The sequence below is a fragment of the Harpegnathos saltator genome, unplaced genomic scaffold (genome assembly GCF_003227715.2).
Source record: "Harpegnathos saltator strain DR-91 unplaced genomic scaffold, Hsal_v8.6 scaffold60, whole genome shotgun sequence".
NCBI classification, from domain to species: domain Eukaryota; kingdom Metazoa; phylum Arthropoda; class Insecta; order Hymenoptera; family Formicidae; genus Harpegnathos; species Harpegnathos saltator.
Window position 1 is genome coordinate 629,196 of NW_020230427.1, and position 22,946 is coordinate 652,141.

A 22,946-nucleotide genomic window follows, 5' to 3' on the forward strand; every position below is an offset into this window, starting at 1 on the left:
ACAACGGACGCTGCCACAAACTTTGTGGCTCGGACACAACAATATTATTATTTCTACCAAGTTTGAAATCAATCGTCCACTTAGTTTCCGAAAAAAAATTCGTGAAAGTAGCTTATTTTTTTGGCCTACAGACAGGATTCCCCCCTTAAAATGCGCTGAGAATCAATGTAAACTGCCGCCTTCCGATCGTTCCAGTGTTCGTTTATCCGGGTACGGTGGCTTTCATTCTATCCTTATGCGTGCCCGACATTCTCAACTTCATAGCGCCACTGGACGAGCCTCGTCAACGACAACTGCCCACTCCAATAGAATGCTTTGTCGATCAGCAGAAATACTTCTATATGATAGTGTTATTTATGGTAGCGATTGCGTTGTTAGGCATGACCACGTTTATGGCCACCGAAACGCTGTTCATGGTATTAATACAGCACGCCTGCGGATTGTTTACGATCTCGAGGTAAAAGATATATCGTTTGAGAGAAACATACGTCTTGCGATTGTCTTTCGGCGCTGATATTTTCGGTGGTAGATTGCGGTATCACGTCATGACGAAAAAAGAAGAAAAAAATAGAAAACAGGAGTGTTGTGTAATCTTCTGTCGTGTACATAAGCTATCCTTAGCGTAGTCAATTTATATTTAAACGCGAATGGCTGCAAATGACTTCTGCTGAAAATATTTGTCGCTGTCGTAGCGGCGATCTTTGTTATCGAGCAGTTTTACACGCGGGGCTATATTCGGGTATTCGTTTTTTCTTTCTCTTTCAGCTATCGCTTGGCTCACGCATTTGACGATTGCAAAAACGTATCTGTCATCACCGCGAAGCTGATACGTGCCATAAGGATTCATGAGCGGTCTTTACAGTACGTAAATCGATCTCTCACGGGAGATCCAGTTGCATTCGATGCCTCAATATGATGATTATTTTCCTACGAAACAAAACACTAACAGCTAGATTCTCCCATCGAGTCTGTTTTCGGCACAAGCAGTCTTGTGGTTACCTCAAGTTTTAAGTATCTTGCTTATTTTTACGATAAACTCTATCGAACACTTGTACTGAAGTATTGAAGCTGAAGAAAGTTTGGTAAATATTTACAATAACGGACCACTCTCCCACGGTCTTCACATTGACATATATTATAGAACTAATCCTCCTGAGTAACAATCAAAAGGTTTTAGTCGTCGCTCATTGTTTATTAAAAAGTTATGAATAAATGAAATTTTATAGAGAGTCCATTTTCTTTAGACACAATGTATATTAAACAATATTAAACAATACATATAGGCGGGAGAGGGGCTTCGCATCCCCTCCTCAAACAAATCCTAATCTAACCTAACTTATTGCTTCTTTATATATTTTTGGACATTGTTGAAGAACTTCTCTTAAGATCTATCATCTAGCCCAACTTAATTTATTATATCTGCATATAATCAGGTATTGCGGGTTTTAAGGAGATCTTTTCAACAACGCCCAACAATGCAATAAGTTAGGTTAGGATTTTTTTGGGGAGGGGGAGGGGCCCCTCTTCCGTTTATATGTACTATTTTTTATATTTCTATGTATATGCTATGTTTGTATTAGCTGTATGGAAGAGTACCGTATATTGATTCATTATTCCTTGCAAGTACGTTTCATAGGTCTAATATCAACGACGAGCTTATTCCATTCCGGTAAGAAATGTAAACAAAACAACTTATCGTACGATACGACGATAGGAAACTATAATATCTATATACAATGTCTGGAAATTATCGGAGGAGGATTGTCTGTTATTGTAAATATTTACCATTAATTATATTATTTCTTTACGATATATGTATATTGTAAAAGTGTACATCGATTACAGCAAGGTGAGGTGGTGTCACGAGTTCTCGCGTCATTAAATATTAACGTTTTCAATGTTAAAGATTCGTCAAATTTATAAATTCCTGTTTCGCTGTATCCTACGCGTGTCTTACAGCACTCGGCATGATTTCTCTAGTTGCCAATATGTTACGAGTGAGTAGCGTTTATTTATCCGAACTTTTCACTTTTTACTTCTAACTAATGTTGGAATGCATAGAGAGAGAGAGAGAGAGGGAGAGGGGAGGAGGGAGAAGACGGCGGATGAGAACGCACGAAGATTATTTAATGCGGTCGCTCACACGGCGCACTCCGAAAAATACAACCCACGGCTTGTTTCAGTTGCTCCAAGCGATCGAGAGCAACATCGTCAACGAGATATTCGCTTCCGCTTTATATGTCATAGCTCATTTCTGTTATGTGTTCTGGGTGAATTATTTCGGACAGTATCTATCCGACCACAGCGACAGCATCTTCGACAATACGTGAGTACTACGTCGAAAGTAGAATTTCGTCGGAGAAAGCACGAGTCAGATCGACGATTAAATAATAATAAAATTAATTCCGTTGGATCAATAATAAATAACGAGTGAAAGCTCACCGTACCAATTACCGTCGAATTTACCTTCTGAATGACCTATCTCTGGTACACACAACCGGTCTCTGTTCGATCGAAATTGTTCGTTTATCGACGAACTTGATTCGGCTTGATACGGTTTAACGGATAATTTCATTGACGTAGTTACATACCGAAAGTTAGAAAGCCAACGAGCTTATAATGAACAATAATGAAGCTACAGTGAGGTTTATTTCTGTCGATATACGTAGATACAACACACGATGGTACATGGCACCTCAGCATGCTCAGACATTACTATTCGTCGTACTGCAACGCTCGTTAAGGACGTGTATTTTCAACACTTTCGGCGGTTTGCTAGCCGCATCGATGGAAGGTTTCGCCTCGGTAATATTTAATCGCGACGACTGTTAAACATATCGCTAACAACGCGCTAAAGAGGATTTACGGTGACTCAACAGCCACAACTGTTTTCATTTCAGCTCATTAGTCTCTCGGTGTCCTACTTCACGATGTTGTACTCGTTCCGAACGTGATGCAACTCACGCGATCGCAGAGCAATACGCGGTAGCGATGATATCGGAGACTCATGTTGCTTATTGATTTCATCATCGAGCTCTTTGCAAGCTGCAACGAGGAATGCAACTCTTCAAACTCGCATTCGACGTACCACGTGTCGAGATAGCTCGACCGGCTTAGAAGAAAAATAAATTAACCTTTAATAACGAATGTTGCGAGATCACTGTGATATATATGAACCATCTACCCCTTTTTTCTAATTTATATCGGTTTACAAATCGCAACGTGAATGAATTATTAGGAGGTTGAATTAATTCTGGTGCCTAGCAATAGATGGCTTTAGTAACAATTAATAGTTAATACGAATGTTAAAATCTGACAACATTGAGAGATTTGACATTTCTCTATGACATATGGCAATTTGTGCGCTATTGTTACTGATAGTTTCATCGCGTCTAAAATGGATCATACAAAATTGCATCTTCGACATTTATTCCTTTTTTTGTTTGATTCGAAAAAATCGGCAACTGAAGCTCATGAAATGCTTGTTACAACTTATGGTCAAGTTTCATCGTATTCCAACTGTAAATTTTAGTTTCAACGATTCAAAAGTACTAGTCAACCAAAAAAAAATTCGGAGATTCTGAACTGCAAGCATTATTGAATGAAAACACCGCTCAAACAGAAAAACAATTGACTGCATAACCCAACGTCGATAAATCAACAGTTTCTAAACGCCTACACGCCATGGGAAAAATTCAAAAGGAAGGCAAATGAGTTCCACATGAATTGAGTGAAAATGCCATTGTAAATCGTTTGAATATCGCCATGTCTTTGTTTGTCAGACAGAAAACAAAAATTTTCTGTGGCGAATTATAACTGGAGATGAAAAGTAGATTTATTTTGATAATCCAAAGCGAAAAAAATCATGGGTTGATCCAGGACAACCATCAACTTTGACACCAAAACGGGACATTCAAGGTCACAAAACAATGCTCTGTATTTAGTAGGATATGGAAGGTGTGGTGTACTATGAGCTTCTAAAACTGAATGAAACAGTTATTCTCGCGGCGAGTTTAAGGGGAAAAGCGTGGGCGGTTTTAGAAGGAATGGAAGAAGAATTCACTTATCAGGAGATTAGGGCTAAGCTAGAGTTTTGTTTCGGGGAGCAATTTTGTTTTCAGAAATTACGGGGGAGCGATATCAACAACAATCGAACAAATTGAATGATGAATTGACGCAGAAAAGGTCAGCGATAGCCAGCAATAGAAGCAAGTGATTTTGCACGTGATTGCTTGTCCTTATGTTGCTTCAATCGTTAAACAAACATTGTTAGAGCTCGAATGGGAAATCCTCCCGCATTTAGCATACTCTCCAGACCTAGTACCGTCTGATTACCATCTATTCTGATCGATGCAACACGCTTTGGCAGATACACACTTCAGTAATTACGAGGATGTGCAAAGATGGGTGTCTAATTGGATTGCTTCGAAAGACAGACGACGTTCTATTGTCGCGGAATCGCTATGTTGTCAGAAAGATGAGAAAAAGTCGTAGCTAACGACGTAGCTAAATATCTTGATTGACGTGAATTTAACCTAATTTCTTTAAAATAAAGATAAACAAATTGACAAAATAAGGCCAGGATTAATTCAACCTCTTAATACAACGACGACCGTTTCTTCCTCGGAAGCAACGTCACTGTTGACGCGATAGGGATTATCGCGATGAGAGATACAAAACGATGTAGTCATTTTGTAACGCCTTCGACATTTACGGCGATAAAATTCGTGTCCAAAATACACACACAGCCATTCATCCACACTCACTTACACCACATATTCCTAATCAAACAGTCTCACACGTATCTAGCCGACTGATAGGTGTTTGATGTTATCGTGCAAGCTGGTTCCCCGAGCGATTCGTCGCTCTTTTCGCGCATGGTAACGACGGATATGGTCTTCGGAGGGGGAGGGGGGGGGGAAGTAGCAACACGCGACGGTCTGCCACGCAAACAGCCATTATTAAGCTGAGGGACAGTCCATCCGCGTGGCACGCGCGTAAACACACGTTGCGACACTGTTGTGTCGTTCCTCGTCGCGGGAAAACCAACAGCGGTTCCCGTACGGAACGTGCAATTTGGTTGCAATTTTGCGCTGCAGTCGGCGTCTCCATGGTTTATGCAGCGCGATAGTCGCCAATGACTCATCTAATTCCGCTTTAAAGACCGCTCGGTCGTGAGCTAATTCACAAATTGCCCTTCCGATATACGATTTCTCGTAATTCGCCGTCTATTATCGTCGTTACGATGCGGAAAATGAACGTAAAGCGTAAAGCGAGATTGTAAGAGCCGATAAAATATTCCGCCGAGGGTGCAGGTAATGCAGCCGCGTAATAATCCCGGCGAGCGTGCGTGCGTGCGCAAAATCACGACGACTGCCGATCGGGATGGACTTCTTCGACAATGAGTATTACGGGCTCACCCGACATCTCATGACGTTGATCGGCCTGTGGCCTTATCAGACACCGATGTGCCGTGTCGTCCGATTGTGCTGCATGACCGTCGTTCTCGTTTCGTCCATACTGTTTCAGGTGTCTCCGATCGTAGTCGAATCGACAGTGCATTCGCGTTCACCGTTCACCGTTCACGACCGCTCATAGAGGCGTGCTATTTGTTTTTGTAACTAAATCCGCGGGGAAAAAGAGTGCGCGGAGTGTTCTGCGAAACGACGTGGCTAACCCGCAGAAATTGGTCTATGCCAATTGAATAGAGTTGCATGAAGCGTATGGTTCGCGGTTCGATGCGCTTCGCGAGTGACAAAAAAAGATGTCGAATATGCCTGCAGTTTTTGTTAAAATTCAATCGGAAGATAGTGTCGTAACGTTTCTCGTTCGCGTCTTTTCCGCGTCTTTTTGTGCGTATAGGTTACTAAAATCTACGAGAATCATTGCGACAAGTCGTGTAGAAGATGAATTTTTGCACATTTAACATTGCGTCAATTAAACGTCGTGCACGAAGAATTAGGCTATACTCGATCTATGTGAAAGTCCTTTCTTATCTTCTTTCTCTATCTCTTTCTTCCCTTCTGTACTTTTTTAGTGCATGGTGTTTGTCACGAACGAGTACACAGTACCGCTATTCATCGAGGTTTTCTCGTTTAATATTCTCTGTATAATTTATGCGCTGAAATATAATACGGTGTACTTTAAGGCGAATCATGTAAGTCAATTGTAAACGTAAACGTCGTGAGATGGCTCAACAGCGATTCTTGGAAACGTGCGTTCATCAGCTTAGATGTTCGTTGTTTGTAACCGCAGGTGAAACAGCTCTTTAATCAGATCCAACATCACTGGAACTTAATCGAAAACGTGGACGAATTGAAAATACTACAGAAGTATGCGAGTAAGATCAGATTTTTCACGATCTTCTCTGGATGTAAGTGGAACAGCATATGTTGAGTGTGTGAAGAGAGAGAGAGAGATAGTTAGCGATTTTAATTCCCGATAGTTCTGATTAGAGTTCCAGCCTTCTTTTGAACAATATAGAAGTCCTTAAATGTTTATAAAAAGTTTCGGCGATTAAGATTATTGAAATGACCATTGAAAGATGTGGTGTTAACTTTGCATCTAACGTTACGACCGAATGGTTTTGTGTGACTCATTTTATGTTTTTCCATAAATATTAGAGTTCCCGAAGAAAAAATTTTGGTTTTCTTTAAGAAACTAGAAAAGGTTGAGAAATCTAAATATTAAGCCCGAATAATTTTGCGTAGCTTATTTGATTCCTTTGGATGAGTTTTAGAGTTTACAAGTGGGAAATGTCCAATCCCAGGAATTGTTTAAACCATCGCTATTGAATGTTACACAACCGATATATTTGACGTGGAATAACTTCTTAATTAGCTTTTTGGATCGCTTTTGACCATGATAATTTCTTTTAGGACTCTCGGAATAATAACCAAAAATGCCATCACAAAAATTTTTTGGGGCTATACAAAAATGTTGATCGATATTTAAACGAATTTTGCTAATTTCTGCTTTCCAGATGGAATAACTTTTTAATTAATAATGTACTGGGTATTGGTATGGATACTATATTGCTATGGGTATGATTAAAAAAAAAATCGAAAGTTTTTAGGAGTTCCAGGAATTCTGATTTTTCTTTTTTGATAATATTTCCAAAGTCCTCAAAGAAATTATTATGGTTAAAATTAATCCAACTGCTAATCGAGAAATTATTTGATGTCAAATGATTCAATTGTGCAACTTTCAATAACGATCTTTTAAATAATTCTTGGGGTTGGAAATTTTTTATTTATTTATCGGGAATTCTAGAACTCGTCAAAAGAAACCAAATGAGCTATTCAGAACTATTTAGATTTAATATTCGATTTCTTCAATTTTTCTTAATTCTGGGGAAAATCAAAACTTTATTTTCTCTCAAGAACTCTGGTACTCATTAAAAAACATCAAATGAACCATTCAAAATTATTCGGTCGTGATATTAGGTGTGAAGTTAGCATCCTATTTTTTAATTGTTATTTTAGTAATATTAATCGCTAGAACTCTTTATAAATATGAAGGAACCACTATACTCTTTAAACGGAAGCTAACCAGAACTATGAAGAATTGAAGTTGGAGTGCTAATTTCATATATTTGAATACGTTCTTATCACGTTGCATAATTTTCGTACTTGCACTTTATTCTAGAAAAAGTGGAATAAAATATGTGTCAAAGTTAAACATACGCACGCGCGCACGCGCGCGCGCAAAAGAAATCTGCCAAATTTTTGAAAATGTAAAATCTATTGCGAAAGAGATTAAAATTTCTATCATTAATCATTCTAAATATTACCTGCTCACTTTTAACGTTTTCAGCGATTGTTTATCCAGGAACACTCGCATTTTTTTTGACGATGTTCGTGCCAATTGTGCTCGACATTGTGGCGCCTATGGATGAGCCACGTCCGCGACAATTTCCGATACAGCTGGAATTATTTATTGACCAACAGAAACATTTCTATCTTCTTTGTATTATCATTATGATATCCGGTTTGTTAGGCATGACGGTGCTCATGGCGACGGAAAATATGTTTATGATATTTATGCAGCACGCTTGTGGATTGTTCGAAATTGTCAGGTAAAAGAATTGAAATGCTCCGAGTATCTTGCTTCATTTTTTCTTCCCCTACTGCTTAATTCTAAATGAAATATATATTATATAACTATATGTATCATTATATTTTTAAAGGAAGAAGATTGTTTATTTATATCTTATAAGGGACATCTACAAAATATTATGTTTACTTTTTAAAGATGTATATATTTTTGAAAAATATTGCTGGCTCACCGAAACAAGTTCAACGTTGTGTAACATTGCTGCACGAAATGAGAATAATAGTAAAAAGTCGAGAGTCAAAATTTAACCAATAATGAAATTAGTGACTACTTACGAATATATACAACTTTTAACACTATCTACATATTTCAAAGATATATATGTTTTTAAGAAAGTAAGAAAGTTTTTAAAGTTAAGTTAAGTTAAGAAAGTTTTTAAAGTTAAGTTAAGAAAGAATATGTTTTTAAGATTTATATATTTTCAAGAAAAATTTACTGATACAAGTTCAATGGCATATATCATCAGAACCAAGTAGGTCAATTTTGTGTTGAGTCAAATTTTAATCGAAATTAGCCAACCCGATTTTTGGCTTACTTGGCCGTTGCAACAGTAGTGATGTACAAGATAGGAAAAAAAGATCGGACCTCATGAATAACTTTAAAAATATGCAAGATAGAAAAAAAATGTTAAACCCAGAAATTGTAAGATTTTAAATGACGCATCACGTAGCAATACTCGTATGACCTTAATAACATCATCAAGGTTACGGAAAGGTCACCTTGAATTTGTAAATGGAAGTTGCCATTTTTATTATATCATCCTTTTTATTATTCCAATTAATTTGAATAATTTTTGTTTGAAAAATATGCTGTTATTGATACAATAGTGCCCTAATTTTTGTTAACTTGACAAGCTTGGAAATTTCAAAATCATTATGTTAACAAAAATTGGGGCACCATTAACATGTAACAGCATATTCTTGAGAACAAATAAAATAAAAAGTCTGCTATTCTCCATCTTTTCTTTCGATAGATATCATACGCCAAATAAAAAGTTACCAAGTTTTCCTTAAATATCTCAAAAAATATTAGACAAATAAAAGAAGTCTCAGATAAAAGTTGTTCAAATTAATTGGTAGAAAGAAGGAGGGCGTACTAGGTAGCGACGGGACGCCGTGCGTTCGGGACCTGCATCTTCTTTTCGTTCCGAAGAGAGAAAAATATCGAGAGCGCGGTAGTCGCTAGACCGGGAATCGAACCCGGGTCTTTCGTTTGCCGGGCGACTGCTCTAAACTACTGAGCTACCTGACGCTCCACGCTCATGAGGAGAGATGGTAGAAAAAAATGATATAATAAAAAATGAAGTTTCAAATTAAAAAATTCAAGATGACCTTCCTATAATCTTGATGACGCTGTTCAAAGTCATTAGTGTTGCTATGCAAAGGTCATTCTACGATACGTGTCGTAAGTTGTAAGCCGTAAGAATTGGCGAGTCACAGTCGATTATTACAAAAATAATCGGTTATAATTGGTCAGTTCTTACAGCTTACAACTTATGACATGTATTGTAGAATGATCTTAATACGTCTCACTTAAAACCCTACAACTTTTGTATTTAACATTTTTTTCTATCTTACATATTTTCAAAGTTATTCAGGACATCTGACCTTTTTTCCATCTCTGTGAGTCGTTGATATAAATACTTATATAAATATTTTTAAGAACATATACATCTTTGAAATATGTAAATAATGTTAAAAGTTGTATATAAATAGTTACAAATAAGTTACTTATAAACAGTTACTAATTTCATTACTGGTCAAATTTTGATCCCCGGTTTTTTGCCATTATTTGCATTTCGTGTAATAATGTTAGACATGTTGAACTTATCTCGGTGAATACTTTTCAAAAATATATACATTTTTGAAAATTAGACGTAACATTTCGTAAGTGTCTCTTGTTAGAGATACACAACTTCATCAATACATATTTTTAATACACATAGTATTACTTCTAATACTTTTCTCTTGACGTTGACCGTATAACGATTATGACGATTCTTTTAATTTTATTTTTTCCTTTTTTTATTTTAAATTTTGAAATCTCAAACGGCATAAATATGCAGTTGTATTTTTACAGCTATCGCATAACATGCGCATTCGACAAATATTCGCCGAAAACAACACCGTCGAAAAATGAATGGAGAGTTTGTGTTAAGTTATTGAACGCTTGTAACATTCACCAGCAATGTTTGGAGTAAGTAAACTTGATACATGGCACAACAATTATTTATAATTGTTATGGGTTTAAAATAAATATAAGAGAGAATCTTATTCGCGATAAAGTAACAAGATCGTGTACGTATATATATATATATAGGGTATTTAAAAAAGATAAGTTCAAGACTTTAAGGATGAATAATACTAGTAGAATGGAGGAAAGAAGTCTTAAGAAACATTGGTCGAAAAATTGATATTGTCGGGGTTATAAACAATTATTTATTTTAATTTGCTTATTCGCTTCTAGTGATTTTGTATTCTCTAATGTAATTTTTCTATGTCATTTATCGATAAAGAGAGTACATTTAAAGGAATCCCTAAAAAAAGCCTCTTAACTCTTGATTGGAATGTGAACAAACATCTATTTACTTCCCACTTATACACACACTTCACAAAGCAATTATAATTGCTTTGTGAAGTGTGTATATAATAATTATTAATAATTATTAATCACATATGCTCGTAAACAGTGAACAGTTGCAAAGAACTCACAAGATTTTCACAGTACAATAAGAATGACAATTATTCTAATCAAGAAATGAGGCAGAAATGCATCTTATATATGGCTGCGCGCCAGAAGCGAATAAGTCACTTGCTTTAATTAAAATAAATAATTGTTCATAGCTCTGACAATATTAATTTTTCGATGGTTATATTGTTTTGGGGCCATATTTACTAGGATTATTTTTTTCTTCCATTTTGTGAATACTATCTGCCCTTGAAGTTCTGAACTTTTTTCTTCTTTAATCATTCTATATAATCGTTGTGTTTAACTCACGCTTCATCACTAAATAAATAACTCGTTTGTCTGTTTTTACTTGTAACATAAATGATTTTCTCAACTTTTTAAGATTCGTCGAGAATGTACAAAGTAAATTCGCAGCATCCTATTTAGTTCTATGCATATTAGGCGTGGCGTCCTTGAGTGTCAATATGTTTCGCGTGAGTGACAATTTTGCACGGAATTAGTTGTTTCATACGTATATATAAAATTTTAACATCATGATCATCGGTTATAATCGTCATTGGATTGGTTGCTCGCAGCTTTTTCTGGCGTTTGCAATGCATAATGTGTCCGAAATTATTACTTCCGGCTTATTCGTGTACGCCCACTTTTGTTACGTTTTTTGGATGAACTATTTCGGGCAGGATCTGATTGATCATAGCGAATGCTTATTTCAACAAATGTGAGTAATCCTTCGCAATTTTCACGTTTAAGAGAAAATCTTGCACATGTCCTTTCAATCATGCAATAGCATTCATAGATTACTTGTGACAATCTCAATGACTCGTTGTAATAAGGAAATGCGTGTGCAGAAGACTTCTTTGAAAAATATGTTGAGTCGTTGACCTTTCATATATTAATATGCAGATGCAATACGCAGTGGTGCACAGCACCGTTATACGTGCAGAAATTGTTATTCATCGTATTACAACGAAGTATGAAGACGAGCAAAGTCATCATCGGCAGTTTATTCGTTGCATCGTTAGAAGGTTTTGCCTCGGTAATATGAAATTACATCGTATCAAGTATATGCATTGTATCAAGGAACGGATAATACGGATAAGTTAACTATGTTTTAATATATTTTTTACTTTGTTTCATTGATAGGATAATCTTTTTAGTACTTTCCATTATATTATTATATCTTATATCACTTACAGGAGTGGTATTAGCTTTAAACGAAATGTTAAACTTATTTGTGGTAAACGGCCCATTTACTGACCTTTCAAAAATAGCAAAGATAGTTATTGTTTATTTATGGAAGCAAGGTAAGATGAAATTGTTAACATATAATTCTATCGCGTGAATCAAAGTTATTTGCATAAGATATACGTATTTTGCAAGTAAACAGATGTAGAAATTACGACAAAAATATTTAATTAAAAATATCAATCCACTGTCGGTGTTTTTGACTTTTTGGAAGTACCGATGTCGCATTTTCTAACACCATTGTCGACGCAATTTCCGACCCTTCATGGGGCCACAACTTAACCTCACAAACCAATTTTCACTTTGTACAATTTCACACATATAAATGTGAGAAAATATTTCCTTATTATTATACTTCCATATAATATCAAATAAAATTGCATTTAAATAATTACAATATTCAAATAAGGTATGCAATCAACACAGGAACAGATTTTAATGCATAGCCCCGAATGGACGTACCTCGAATTGACCTGTCGAATTTAACCGGAAAATAAACTTCGAAAAAAAAAAGTTTTCGTGTCAGAACAAACATTTAGCACTTTTTGAATTTAATCATACAACTTTTGTAGTATTCTCTACTCACGTGCTTATTAAAGTCCGTAAATATAACACGATTCACACTAGACTAGTTACATAAGAGAAACGGAACAAACACTTCCGAAGCGAGGCCCTCGGTTTCAGTCGGCAGACTTGATAATTATCTATTCAAAATGTCTGATTCCTCGCAAATGAAAGCAGTAAATAGTGCTACTTACTTTACTGATAATCGGTATAACGTCTTATGACTAGGAAAATTACGACAATTAAAATACATGTATATCGGAAGGGTCAATAAGTGCATCAGGGTCAGAAAGTGAGCCATTTACCTTAAATTCGGATCTTCGAATTGTAACGATGATAACGAGAATCGCGACTGTTGTCACATGTAAATAAGAAAATACAAAGAAACTTCTTGTTTCAGCTCACTAGTATGTCGTTGTCTTATTGTATGTTTATATACTCGACCAGCAATTGAAACACACAACGACGATTATAGACCAGTGCAAATGTAGACATTGTTCTGAAATCACCCGCAAGTGTGAATATATTAGCATCGACGATAGCGAGAAACGATCGGATCTCATCTGATGACAAAATTTGAAGTACGGATAAAACGAAATGTATATGAAATAAACACAGTACAATATATATTATGCACACCAGGGACTTAAAAATGCTTTCTTCTAACAACACGGTAAATATGTTAATCCCGAATGCACAGCGACTAACAAATAACATCAAACTCGAACTGGGCATTCGCGAATAAAACCGGAAACATCGTGAGCGTACGAATTGAATAATTGCACTGCAAATAATTAATGATTAATACTCGAATACATTCTTGGTATTTTATATTTATTTTCCTCCGTTTTCACATTGGGATGTCCAAATTGACCTGAGCGTTGCACTTCACGGCGACCTATACGAGAATGAGCTCTTTCCGCAATGTACCGAATGTTGCGCGCTTGCGCAAGAATAAAATATGAAACGTGTATAAAATATTCTTGAAGTGTCTCACACGGATAAACGTTACGTTATCATTACGTTAAATAACGCACATTAGGCAATTTATTTACACGTTATGCTATAGCTGTGCTTGCGAGTGCGTGAAGAAGAATCGATCCGTACTTTCCTGTATTTCCCCGACAATTTTCAGGTCTTTAGTGTAATGTAAAATTTTATTTAGTGCCATTTCTAATATCACTTCCGCAACGTTACCCGGACATTACATATAATGTGCGAAAAACATGACAATAGCATGTAATGCGAAAGGGCAGGAGTGCCGATATGTCAAGTCAAGCCATGAGCCCATAGGCTCACAGTCGTGCTCGAAGATTGTACAAAATGGATGTCGTCATGAGATACTACAATCTTAACCGTATTTTCTTACTGTGCAACGGCTTGTGGCCTTATCAAACAAACATGTCTAAGAAGATTCACTTGGTCTGCATACTTTTTGTCTTCATGCAATTTCTCATTTTTCAGGTAATATTATCATCTTCGTTCTGAAAAGTTCGCATGAAAAGAAATTGATACAAGTCTGAAATTGATACAGCGTGTCATATAGGGAAAAACAGTTCGTTATCGGAAAAAAAAATTAATCGTTTCTATCCGTCGATCGGTATATTCATTTTATCTTTCTCCTTTTCTTTATAACAAATATATATCAAATGCAAGAGACTTCCTCAATCATGGACAATTTATATGTCCTTAAAAGAGAGTAGCGAAATATTTGTTAAACAATGTCAAAGCGATCCGTACAATGAATCATTTCTTCCAGTCAATGATATTCATCACAGTCGATTTCAGCATTCTGCTACTTCTAGAAGTTCTTTCGACTTTATTCATATCCCTTGTTTTTGTGTATAAATATGGCACGATATACTTCAATATGGATAAGGTAAATGCAAGTGACATGATTATTAGATCGATCGATATCACCGTGAAACACCATCAAAAAATCTCTCGGTTAATTGCGACACAGGTGAAGCTATTCTTCGAACGCATTCAGTATGATTGGGATACGCTCAAAGATCCAGTGGAGTATGAAATAATGAAGAGACAGGCTAACATCGCGCAATGGTACACGAAATATTTTACGCGTAAGAGATCATTCCTGTATTCAACAAAAGAAAACTACTATAGTACTTGATACGATGAAAAAATATATTACTCCGTCATTCACTACTGTTTACAGTGATCATGTATGTAATTACATTCCTATTTATTACAATGCATTACGTGCCGCTTCTTCTGGACGCTGTGGTCCCATTAGCCAAGCCTCGACCCCGAAGGATATTGGTAGTCGGAGAAATGTTCATCGATCAGCATAAGTACTTTCACATGGTACTGTTAAATATAACGATATCGAGCTTGATCGGTATGACCACTGTAATAGCGGCCGAAACTTTGCTTATGGTATTGGTGCAACATGTGTGTGGATTATTAAAAGTTACCAGGTATTAATCCTTTTTGAAAATCACCGTCTTCGGCATGCTTTCATCGTATGAACCTGTTCGTCATTTACGAGTTTCGCGGTCTCGCAGTTTTCCATAATCGCGCTCATGTGCCTTCACTTTTGCAGTTATCGAATAACGCGCGCTTTCGATAACGATTGCTCCCCAGTTCTGAGACATGGCAAAAAGTGCATAGTTTGTACCAAATTGGCGAGCGCCGTAAACATTCACAGGAGTGCTATCATGTCGGTATCTATCTATCTTATAATCTATTCTATTGTCTAGTATATATCTTCCGCATGTCTAATTATCATGAGCAAGATACAATAATCTTATTCATTCAGTTAATTCTTGAAGGTTCGCAGATTGCGTAAGAGATTGCTTTGGAATATCTTATCTTATATTGATTTTGTTCGGCGTTGCTTCTTTAAGTATTAATCTATATCGAGTAAGTAGTATTCGATTTTTTTTTATGGAAAGTTTATAGTTCGTAATAATGTCCAACATCTAGATTGCAAATCCGAAATGAAATGAAAACAATTTTGTGAACTTAATTCCTTCACTCCCGCACTATTTTTCTCGACCGGTCCTAAGATGCCAAGAACAAAAGATTCTCGGAATTTAGTGAAAGTTTATATGAGGGAAGGGGAGACTCATGATGCTGATAACAAATGTCAAATCAAGTATAAAAATTGTATCATAATGTAAATATTGAAAAATTTTTTTAATTTTCATTCTTCTAACAGCCATATATTTTTTTCTGAGGCAACATTTTGCAAATAAGACTACAAAAACGTGTTCACAATATCCAAAAACCCCTGATTAAATTAGCTTTAATGGTAAAATTACTTAAAAGCTTTACTGTAAAATAATATTTCATGAAGAGTGTTTTCGCGGCATTGAACGTAAAGTCCAAAATGACGTAAATTTTCATCATCGGTAAAGAAGAGTTTAAAAAAATATTGCATAAGTCTTTCGTACAAAATAAGTATAAAAAGTTTAATATCGAATGACAACGGCATATTCCTTTTACCCCAAAAAAATATTTTATGATAAAAATTATGATAAAAAGATATTTCTGGTACACGTCTTTATATCATGAAAAATGTATTCATATCATATCTTAACGTAATTTAATCACAGCGATAGTTGCGACATTTTCACGTGAAAAACTCGCATATATTGTTTAAAAGAAGAAAAAGCGAACTACACCTAAAACAAATATTTTAATATAAGAAATGTAATTGGATAACTTTTTAATTATTTTGAAATTTTTCAAGTTAACCCTGGTGCTCGTTATGGTGAATAATATTGACATTATTATCATTTTCTCATTCATTTGCGGGCATTTCCTTTATATGTTTTGGTGCAATTACTCTGGACAGGAATTAATAAATCACAGCGCCCAAGTATACTATCAGGCGTAAGTAAAGAAGTGCTCCATAATAGATGTCGATAAAATATAACAGTTATATTGTGCAAAAGCAGAGTATGATAATATAAACCATATATGTATTTAGATATAACGCACAATGGTACATGTCTGCCGTGCATAATCAAAAAATGTTAATACTGATATTACGCAGAAGCGCTAAACCTCTTTTATTCAGCATTTCTAATGTATTTGTGGGTTCCTTGGAAGGTTTTGGGACGGTAATTAACATTCTACTATAAACAATTCTACAAACGTTGTTTATAATAAAAAGAGGACGTACTAACGACACTATGTTGCTGTTGACAAAACTTAGCGTTCTTGTTTTAAATACGAGTATATTACCTTGCAATTAGAGTTTATTACTTCTAGATGGAAATATAACACATGTTTTATTTCAGCTTGTGAGTATGTCTTTGAGTTACTTCACAGTGATTTACTCTGTTCGATGAAACCAAGAACAATACAGCATAACAAATGTCTACGATTGCGGGGAAAGTAAATGGAAATAGTTTTACAAAAATATTTTACTTCATTTCTGTCAGAAATAAAAATCAACAGTAGATCGTTGTATATATTTTTATCAAAACCAAGGTACCTTGTTTGTCCTAACGATCATTTGCATTACGGCCAGTGCCAAAGCAGTTATCATCGATGGCGGCAAAATCATCGGTGGAAATGGAAATATTGACATCAGAGGGCAATAGAGGACGAAAGAATTTTATCTGAATAAAAATAGATGTCATGATGCCAAGAACCTTTTTATGCTTATTATAGAAGAAGAAGAGAAAAATTGAGCTGCAGAGGAAAAACGATATAAATATAAGGAAATATATAAAGTATTGGCTAATATTAAGTTAGCAGAACCACATTAAAAAAAAAAGAGAAAAACAAAAACAAGAGTAGAAATGGAAAGGGCTGAATTTCTATTCATTTGTACCACTAACTAAAATTTTGTACCACATACTATTTAAAAAAAAAAAGGTGATCCTACTAGCTTAAAATTAATAGGATCACATTAAGAAAAAGAAGAAGAAAAAACAAAAACGAAGTTAGAAATGTAAAGTACTGAATTTGTACTAATTTGTACCATCAAAAATATTTAATATATTGATGCATTTCGATTGAAACAACCCCCAAATGAAATTAACTATAACAAACTCAAGAATAAAGTATCTTTTGTCACAATCAGAAACAACATAGCAGAAGCGCATTAATTTGTAGCTTTTAAATATGAAATTTGAGACTTTGTACTCTCGCCCTTACTTGGAAAACCACTCCCGACTCTTAATCAGCACAAGAGTAAAGTATACTTTTCTGCGAATAGAATCAACCGGTATTCACGCACCAGAAGTGCAATAATTTGTAACTTTCAAATATGAAATTTGAAATTTTATAACATGGTAACCATACGTAACATGGTCAATAAATAAGACATAGCCCCGAATGAACGTACTCCTAATTGACCCGTCGAATTTAATCAGAAAATAAACTTCGAAAAAAAAGTTTTCGTGTCAGCACAAACATTTAGCCCTTTTTGAATTTAATCATATAACTTTTGTAGTATTCTCTACTCATGTGCTTGTTAAAGCCCGTAAATATAACACAATTCATGCTAGACCAGTTACATAAGAGAAACGGAAAAAACATTTCTGAAGCGCGGCTCTCTATTTCGGTCGGCAGACTTGATGATAATTATCAATTCAAAATGTCTAATTCCTTGCAAATGAAAGCAGTAAATAGCGCTACTTATTTTACTGATAATTGATGTAACATCTTATGCCTAAGAAAATTACCACAATTAAAATATATCGGAAGGGTCAATATATATATATATATATAAGTGCGTCAGGGACTGAAAATGGGCCATTTACCTTAAATTCGGATCTTCGAATTGTAACGATGATAACGAAAATCGCGATTGTCACATATAAATAACGACTGTTGTCAATCACATGTAAATAAGAAAATACAAAAGAAACTTCTTGTTTCAACTTACTAGTATGTCGTTGTTTTACTGCATATTTATATACTCGAACAGCAATTGAAACACAGAACGACGATTATAGACCAGTGCAAATGTAGACATTGTTCTGAAATCACCCGCAAGTGTGAATATATTAGCATCGACGATAGTGAGAAATGAGCTCATCTGACGACAAAAGTTGAAGTACGGATAAAACGAAATGTATGAAACAAACACAGTATAATATACATTATGCATACGACTGACTTAAAAATGCCTTCTTCTCGATGCGGTGAATATATTAATCCCGAATGCACAGCGCATGGCTATCAAATAACATCAAACTCAAACTGGACATTCGCGAATAAAATCGAAAACATCATGAGCGCACGATTGAACCATTCAAATAATATCGCAAATAATTAGTGGTTAATACTCGAATACGTTCTTGGTATTTTATATTTATTTTTCCTCGTCTTCACATTAGGATATCCAAATTGACCTGAGCGTTGCACTTCACGGCGACCTACACGAGAATGAGCTCTTTCCGCAATGTACCGAATGTTGCGCGCTTGCGCAAGAATAAAATATGAAACGTGTATAAAATATTCTTGAACTGTCTCACACGGATGAACGTTACGTTATCATTACGTTAAACAACGCACATTAAGCAATTTATTTAAACGTTATGCTATAGCTGTGCTTGCAAGTGCATGAAGAAGAATCGATCCGTACTTTCCTGTATTTCCCCGGCAGGTCTTTAGTGTAACGTAGAATTTTATTCAGTGCCATTTTTAATATCACTTCCGCAACGTTACTCGGACATTACGTATAATGTGCGAAAAATGTGATAATAGCATGTAATGCGAAAGGGCAGGAATGCCGATATGTCAAGTCAAGCCATGAGCCCATAGGCTCACAGTCGTGCTCGAAGATTGTACAAAATGGATGTCGTTATAAGATACTACAATCTTAACCGTATTTTCTTACTGTGCAACGGCTTGTGGCCTTATCAAACAAACATGTCTAAGAAGATTCACTTGGTCTGCATACTTTTTGTCTTCATGCAATTTCTCATTTTTCAGGTAATATTATCATCTTCGTTCTGAAAAGTTCGCAAGAAAAGAATTTGATACAATTCTGGTACAACATGTATAAAGGAAAACGGTTTGCTATCGGAAAAAAAATTAATCGCTTTTATAACATCTGCTGATATATTCATTTCATTTTTCTCTTTTTCTTAATGACAAATATATATTAAATGCAAAAGGCTTTCTCAGTCACCGATAATTTATATGACCCCAGTAGCGCGATTTTTTAACTAGTTATTGGAGTTAACGACACTTTCGTTATCGTTGCGCAGCTTTTGTATATCGTAGAAAAGCTGCGCAACGATAACGAAACTGTCGTTAACTCCAATAACGAGTTAAAGAATCGCGCCGCTGAAGAGAGTAGCGAAATATTTGAATTATGAACAATGTCAAAGCGATCCGTACAATGAATCATTTCTTCCAGTCAATGATATTCATCACAGTCGAGTTTAGCGTTCTGCTACTTCTAGAAGTTCTTTCGACTTTATTCATATCCGTCATTTTTATGTACAAATATGGCACGGTATACTACAATATAGATAAGGTAAACAAGTTTATAGTTGACGTAACTGTTAGATCAATCGATGTCACTGTGAAACATCAGCAAAAAATCTCTCGATTAATCGCGACATATTATAGGTGAAGCTATTGTTCGAACGCATCCAATATGATTGGGATAATCTCAAAGATCCAGTGGAATATGAAATAATGAAGAGACAAGCTAACATCGCGCGGTGGTACACGAAATATTTTGCGCGTAAGAAGTATTCCCGCACTGATCACAAAAGAAACGCTATAACGGTTGATACAATAAAAAAAATATACACATCACATTGTCATACAGTGTCTTTTGCAGTGGTCATATATATACTTGAATTCTTATTTATTGCAATGCATTACGTGCCAGTTATTCTGGACGCTGTGGTACCATTAGCCAAGCCTCGACCCCGAAGGATATTGGTAATCGGAGAAATGTTCATCGATCAGCATAAGTACTTTCACATGGTACTGTTAAATATAACGATATCGAGCTTTATCGGTATGACCACTGTAATAGCGGCCGAAACTATGCTGATGGTATTGGTGCAACATGTGTGTGGATTATTAAAAGTTACCAGGTATTAATCCTTTTTGAAAATCACCGTCTTCGGCATGCCTTCATCGTATGAATCTGTTCGTCATTTACGAGTTTCGCGGTCTCGCAATTTTCCATAATCGCGCTCATGTGCCTTCATTTTTGCAGTTATCGAATAACGCGCGCTTTCGATAACGATTGCTTCCCAGTTCTGAGACATGGCAAAAAGTGCATAGTTTGTACCAAATTGGCGAGCGCCGTAAACATTCACAGGAGTGCTATCATGTCGGTATCTATTCTATTATCTAGTATATATCTTCCGCATGTCTAATTATCATGAGCAAAATATAATAATCATATTCATTCACTTAATTCTTGAAGGTTCGCAGACTGCATAAGAGATTGCTTAGCAATATCTTATCTTATATTGATTTTGTTCGGCGTTGCTTCTTTAAGTCTTAATTTATATCGAGTAAGTAGTATTCGATTTTTTTTTATCGAAAGTTTATAGTTCGTAACAATCCCCAACATTTAGATTGCAAATCCGAAATGAAATGAAAATAATTTTGTGAACTTAATTCCTTCATTCCCACACTATTTTTCTCGACCGGTCCTAAGATGCCAAGAACAAAAGATTCTCGGAATTTAGTGAAAGTTTATATGAGGGAAGGGGAGACTCATGATGCTGATAACAAATGTCAAATCAAGTATAAACATTGTATCATAATGTAAATATTGAAAAATTTTTTAAATTTTCATTCTTCTAACAGCCATATATTTTTTTCTGAGGCAACATTTTGCAAATAAGACTACAAAAACGTGTTCACAATATCCAAAAACCCCTGGTTAAATTAGCTTTAGTGGTAAAATTACTTGACGGCTTTACTGTTATACAATATTTCATGAAGTAAAAGAGTGTTTTCGCGACACTAAAGATAAAGTCTAAAATGACATAAATTTTCATCTTCGGTATCGAAGAATTTAGAAAGATATTGTACAAGACTTTCTTAGGAAATAATTGGAAAAATTTAATATTGAACAATGGAATATTTCTTTTATCACAAAAAAATATTTTTTGACAAAAAATTAATATAAAAATGATATTTCTGGTGCAAGTCTTTATATCACGAAAAATATACCTTCAGATCATATCTTAGCGTAATTTAATCACAGCGATAGTTGCAACATTTTTATTTGGAAAACCCGCATATATTGTTTAAAAGAAGAAAAAGCGAGCTGAACTTAAAACAAATAATTTAATATGAGAAATGTAATTTGATAACTTCTTATTTATTTAAAATTTTTTCAAGTTATCCTTGGTGCTCGTTGCGATGAATAATATTGACATATTTATTATTTCTGTATTGATCTGCGGGCATTTCATTTATATGTTTTGGTGCAATTACGCTGGACAGGAATTAATAAATCACAGTGCCGAAGTATACTATCAGGCGTAAGTAAGAAGTGTTGCGTAACAGATGTCAATAAAATAAAGTTATATTATGGAAAAGAAGAGCATAATGATATGAACCATATATACATTTAGCTATAATGCACAGTGGTACATGTCTGCTGTACACAGTCAAAAAATGTTAATACTGATATTACGCAGAAGCGCTAAACCTTTTTTATTCAGCGTTTCTAATATATTTGTGGGTTCCTTGGAAGGTTTTGGAACGGTAATTAGCACTTTACTATAAACAATTCTACAAATGATGTTTATAATAAAAAGAGGACGTACTAACAACATTATGTTGCTGTTGACAAAACTTAGCGCTCTTGCATTAGATACGAGTATATTACTTTGCAATTAGAATTTATTGCTTTTAGACGGAAATATGACGCGTGTTCTGTTTCAGCTTGTGAGTATGTCTTTGAGTTACTTCACAGTGATTTACTCCGTCCGATGAAACCAAGAACAATACAACATAAATCTACAAATATTTACGGTCGCGAGGGAAATAAATGAAAATAATATTACAAATATATTCTATTTCGTTTCTGTCAGAAATAAAAATGAACAATAGACTGTTGAACATATTTTTATCAAAAGTACACTGTTTGCCCTAACGAGCGTTTGTCTTATGGGCAGTGTTAAAGCAATTATCACGAAATTATCGGTGGAAATGGAAATATATATTGGCATCAGAGGGCAATAGAAGACGAAATAATTTTATCTGACAACAAAAATAAAGGTCATGATGCCGAGGACTTTTTTATGCCTGATAAAAGAAGAGGATAAAAATAAAACTGGGGGGAAAAAACGATATAAACGCAAGGAAATATATATGTAAAGTATACATGACTCAACAAATTATGTAACATCGTTGGTATT

General features: G+C 35.2%; 8 protein-coding genes across 14 annotated transcripts in view; 7 read left to right on the forward strand and 1 right to left on the reverse strand.

Moving 5' to 3' along the window:
* alpha-Man-Ia (alpha-Mannosidase class I a) overlaps nt 1-22,946 on the forward strand; it is a 923,832-nt gene that overhangs the window by 568,931 nt on the left and 331,955 nt on the right. The window lies entirely within an intron of this gene.
* Nucleotides 1-22,946, reverse strand: part of LOC109504413 (uncharacterized) — a 104,641-nt gene that overhangs the window by 14,665 nt on the left and 67,030 nt on the right. The gene's annotated exons all lie outside the window — the stretch shown is intronic.
* Nucleotides 71-3,702, forward strand: LOC109504417 (uncharacterized). The gene is made up of 6 exons (XM_019844190.2): nt 71-457; nt 766-861; nt 1,907-1,997; nt 2,184-2,326; nt 2,670-2,805; nt 2,901-3,702. Exons 1-6 carry the CDS (start codon nt 342-344, stop codon nt 2,952-2,954), a joined length of 636 nt encoding a protein of 211 aa, XP_019699749.2. The 5' UTR covers nt 71-341; the 3' UTR covers nt 2,955-3,702.
* LOC105189213 (uncharacterized) lies at nt 3,695-13,248 on the forward strand. The gene is made up of 9 exons (XM_019844168.2): nt 3,695-5,529; nt 6,038-6,157; nt 6,256-6,373; nt 7,816-8,077; nt 10,195-10,311; nt 11,186-11,276; nt 11,379-11,521; nt 11,707-11,839; nt 13,013-13,248. Exons 1-9 carry the CDS (start codon nt 5,386-5,388, stop codon nt 13,064-13,066), a joined length of 1,182 nt encoding a protein of 393 aa, XP_019699727.1. The 5' UTR covers nt 3,695-5,385; the 3' UTR covers nt 13,067-13,248.
* On the forward strand, nt 13,912-16,106 carry LOC109504405 (uncharacterized). 2 transcript variants are annotated; one of them, XM_025304296.1, is made up of 6 exons: nt 13,912-14,076; nt 14,372-14,491; nt 14,576-14,693; nt 14,789-15,050; nt 15,176-15,292; nt 15,405-16,106. In XM_025304296.1, exons 1-6 carry the CDS (start codon nt 13,936-13,938, stop codon nt 15,532-15,534), a joined length of 888 nt encoding a protein of 295 aa, XP_025160081.1. In that variant the 5' UTR covers nt 13,912-13,935; the 3' UTR covers nt 15,535-16,106. The 2 variants fall into 2 exon arrangements, with proteins under 2 accessions (XP_025160081.1, XP_025160080.1); XM_025304295.1 differs by having other exon boundaries at nt 14,372-14,693; nt 15,405-16,105.
* Nucleotides 16,323-18,480, forward strand: LOC109504416 (odorant receptor 4-like). Its single transcript, XM_019844189.2, has 3 exons — nt 16,323-16,470; nt 16,568-16,700; nt 16,881-18,480. The coding sequence occupies exons 1-3, from the start codon at nt 16,346-16,348 to the stop codon at nt 16,929-16,931; spliced, it is 309 nt and encodes a 102-aa protein (XP_019699748.2). The 5' UTR covers nt 16,323-16,345; the 3' UTR covers nt 16,932-18,480.
* On the forward strand, nt 19,840-21,377 carry LOC112589776 (uncharacterized). 2 transcript variants are annotated; one of them, XM_025304301.1, is made up of 5 exons: nt 19,840-20,080; nt 20,176-20,293; nt 20,381-20,654; nt 20,780-20,896; nt 20,993-21,377. In XM_025304301.1, the coding sequence occupies exons 1-5, from the start codon at nt 19,916-19,918 to the stop codon at nt 21,120-21,122; spliced, it is 804 nt and encodes a 267-aa protein (XP_025160086.1). In that variant the 5' UTR covers nt 19,840-19,915; the 3' UTR covers nt 21,123-21,377. The 2 variants fall into 2 exon arrangements, with proteins under 2 accessions (XP_025160086.1, XP_025160085.1); XM_025304300.1 differs by having other exon boundaries at nt 20,176-20,654.
* LOC112589783 (odorant receptor 4-like) lies at nt 21,936-22,530 on the forward strand. The gene is made up of 3 exons (XM_025304331.1): nt 21,936-22,064; nt 22,158-22,290; nt 22,471-22,530. The coding sequence occupies exons 1-3, from the start codon at nt 21,943-21,945 to the stop codon at nt 22,519-22,521; spliced, it is 306 nt and encodes a 101-aa protein (XP_025160116.1). The 5' UTR covers nt 21,936-21,942; the 3' UTR covers nt 22,522-22,530.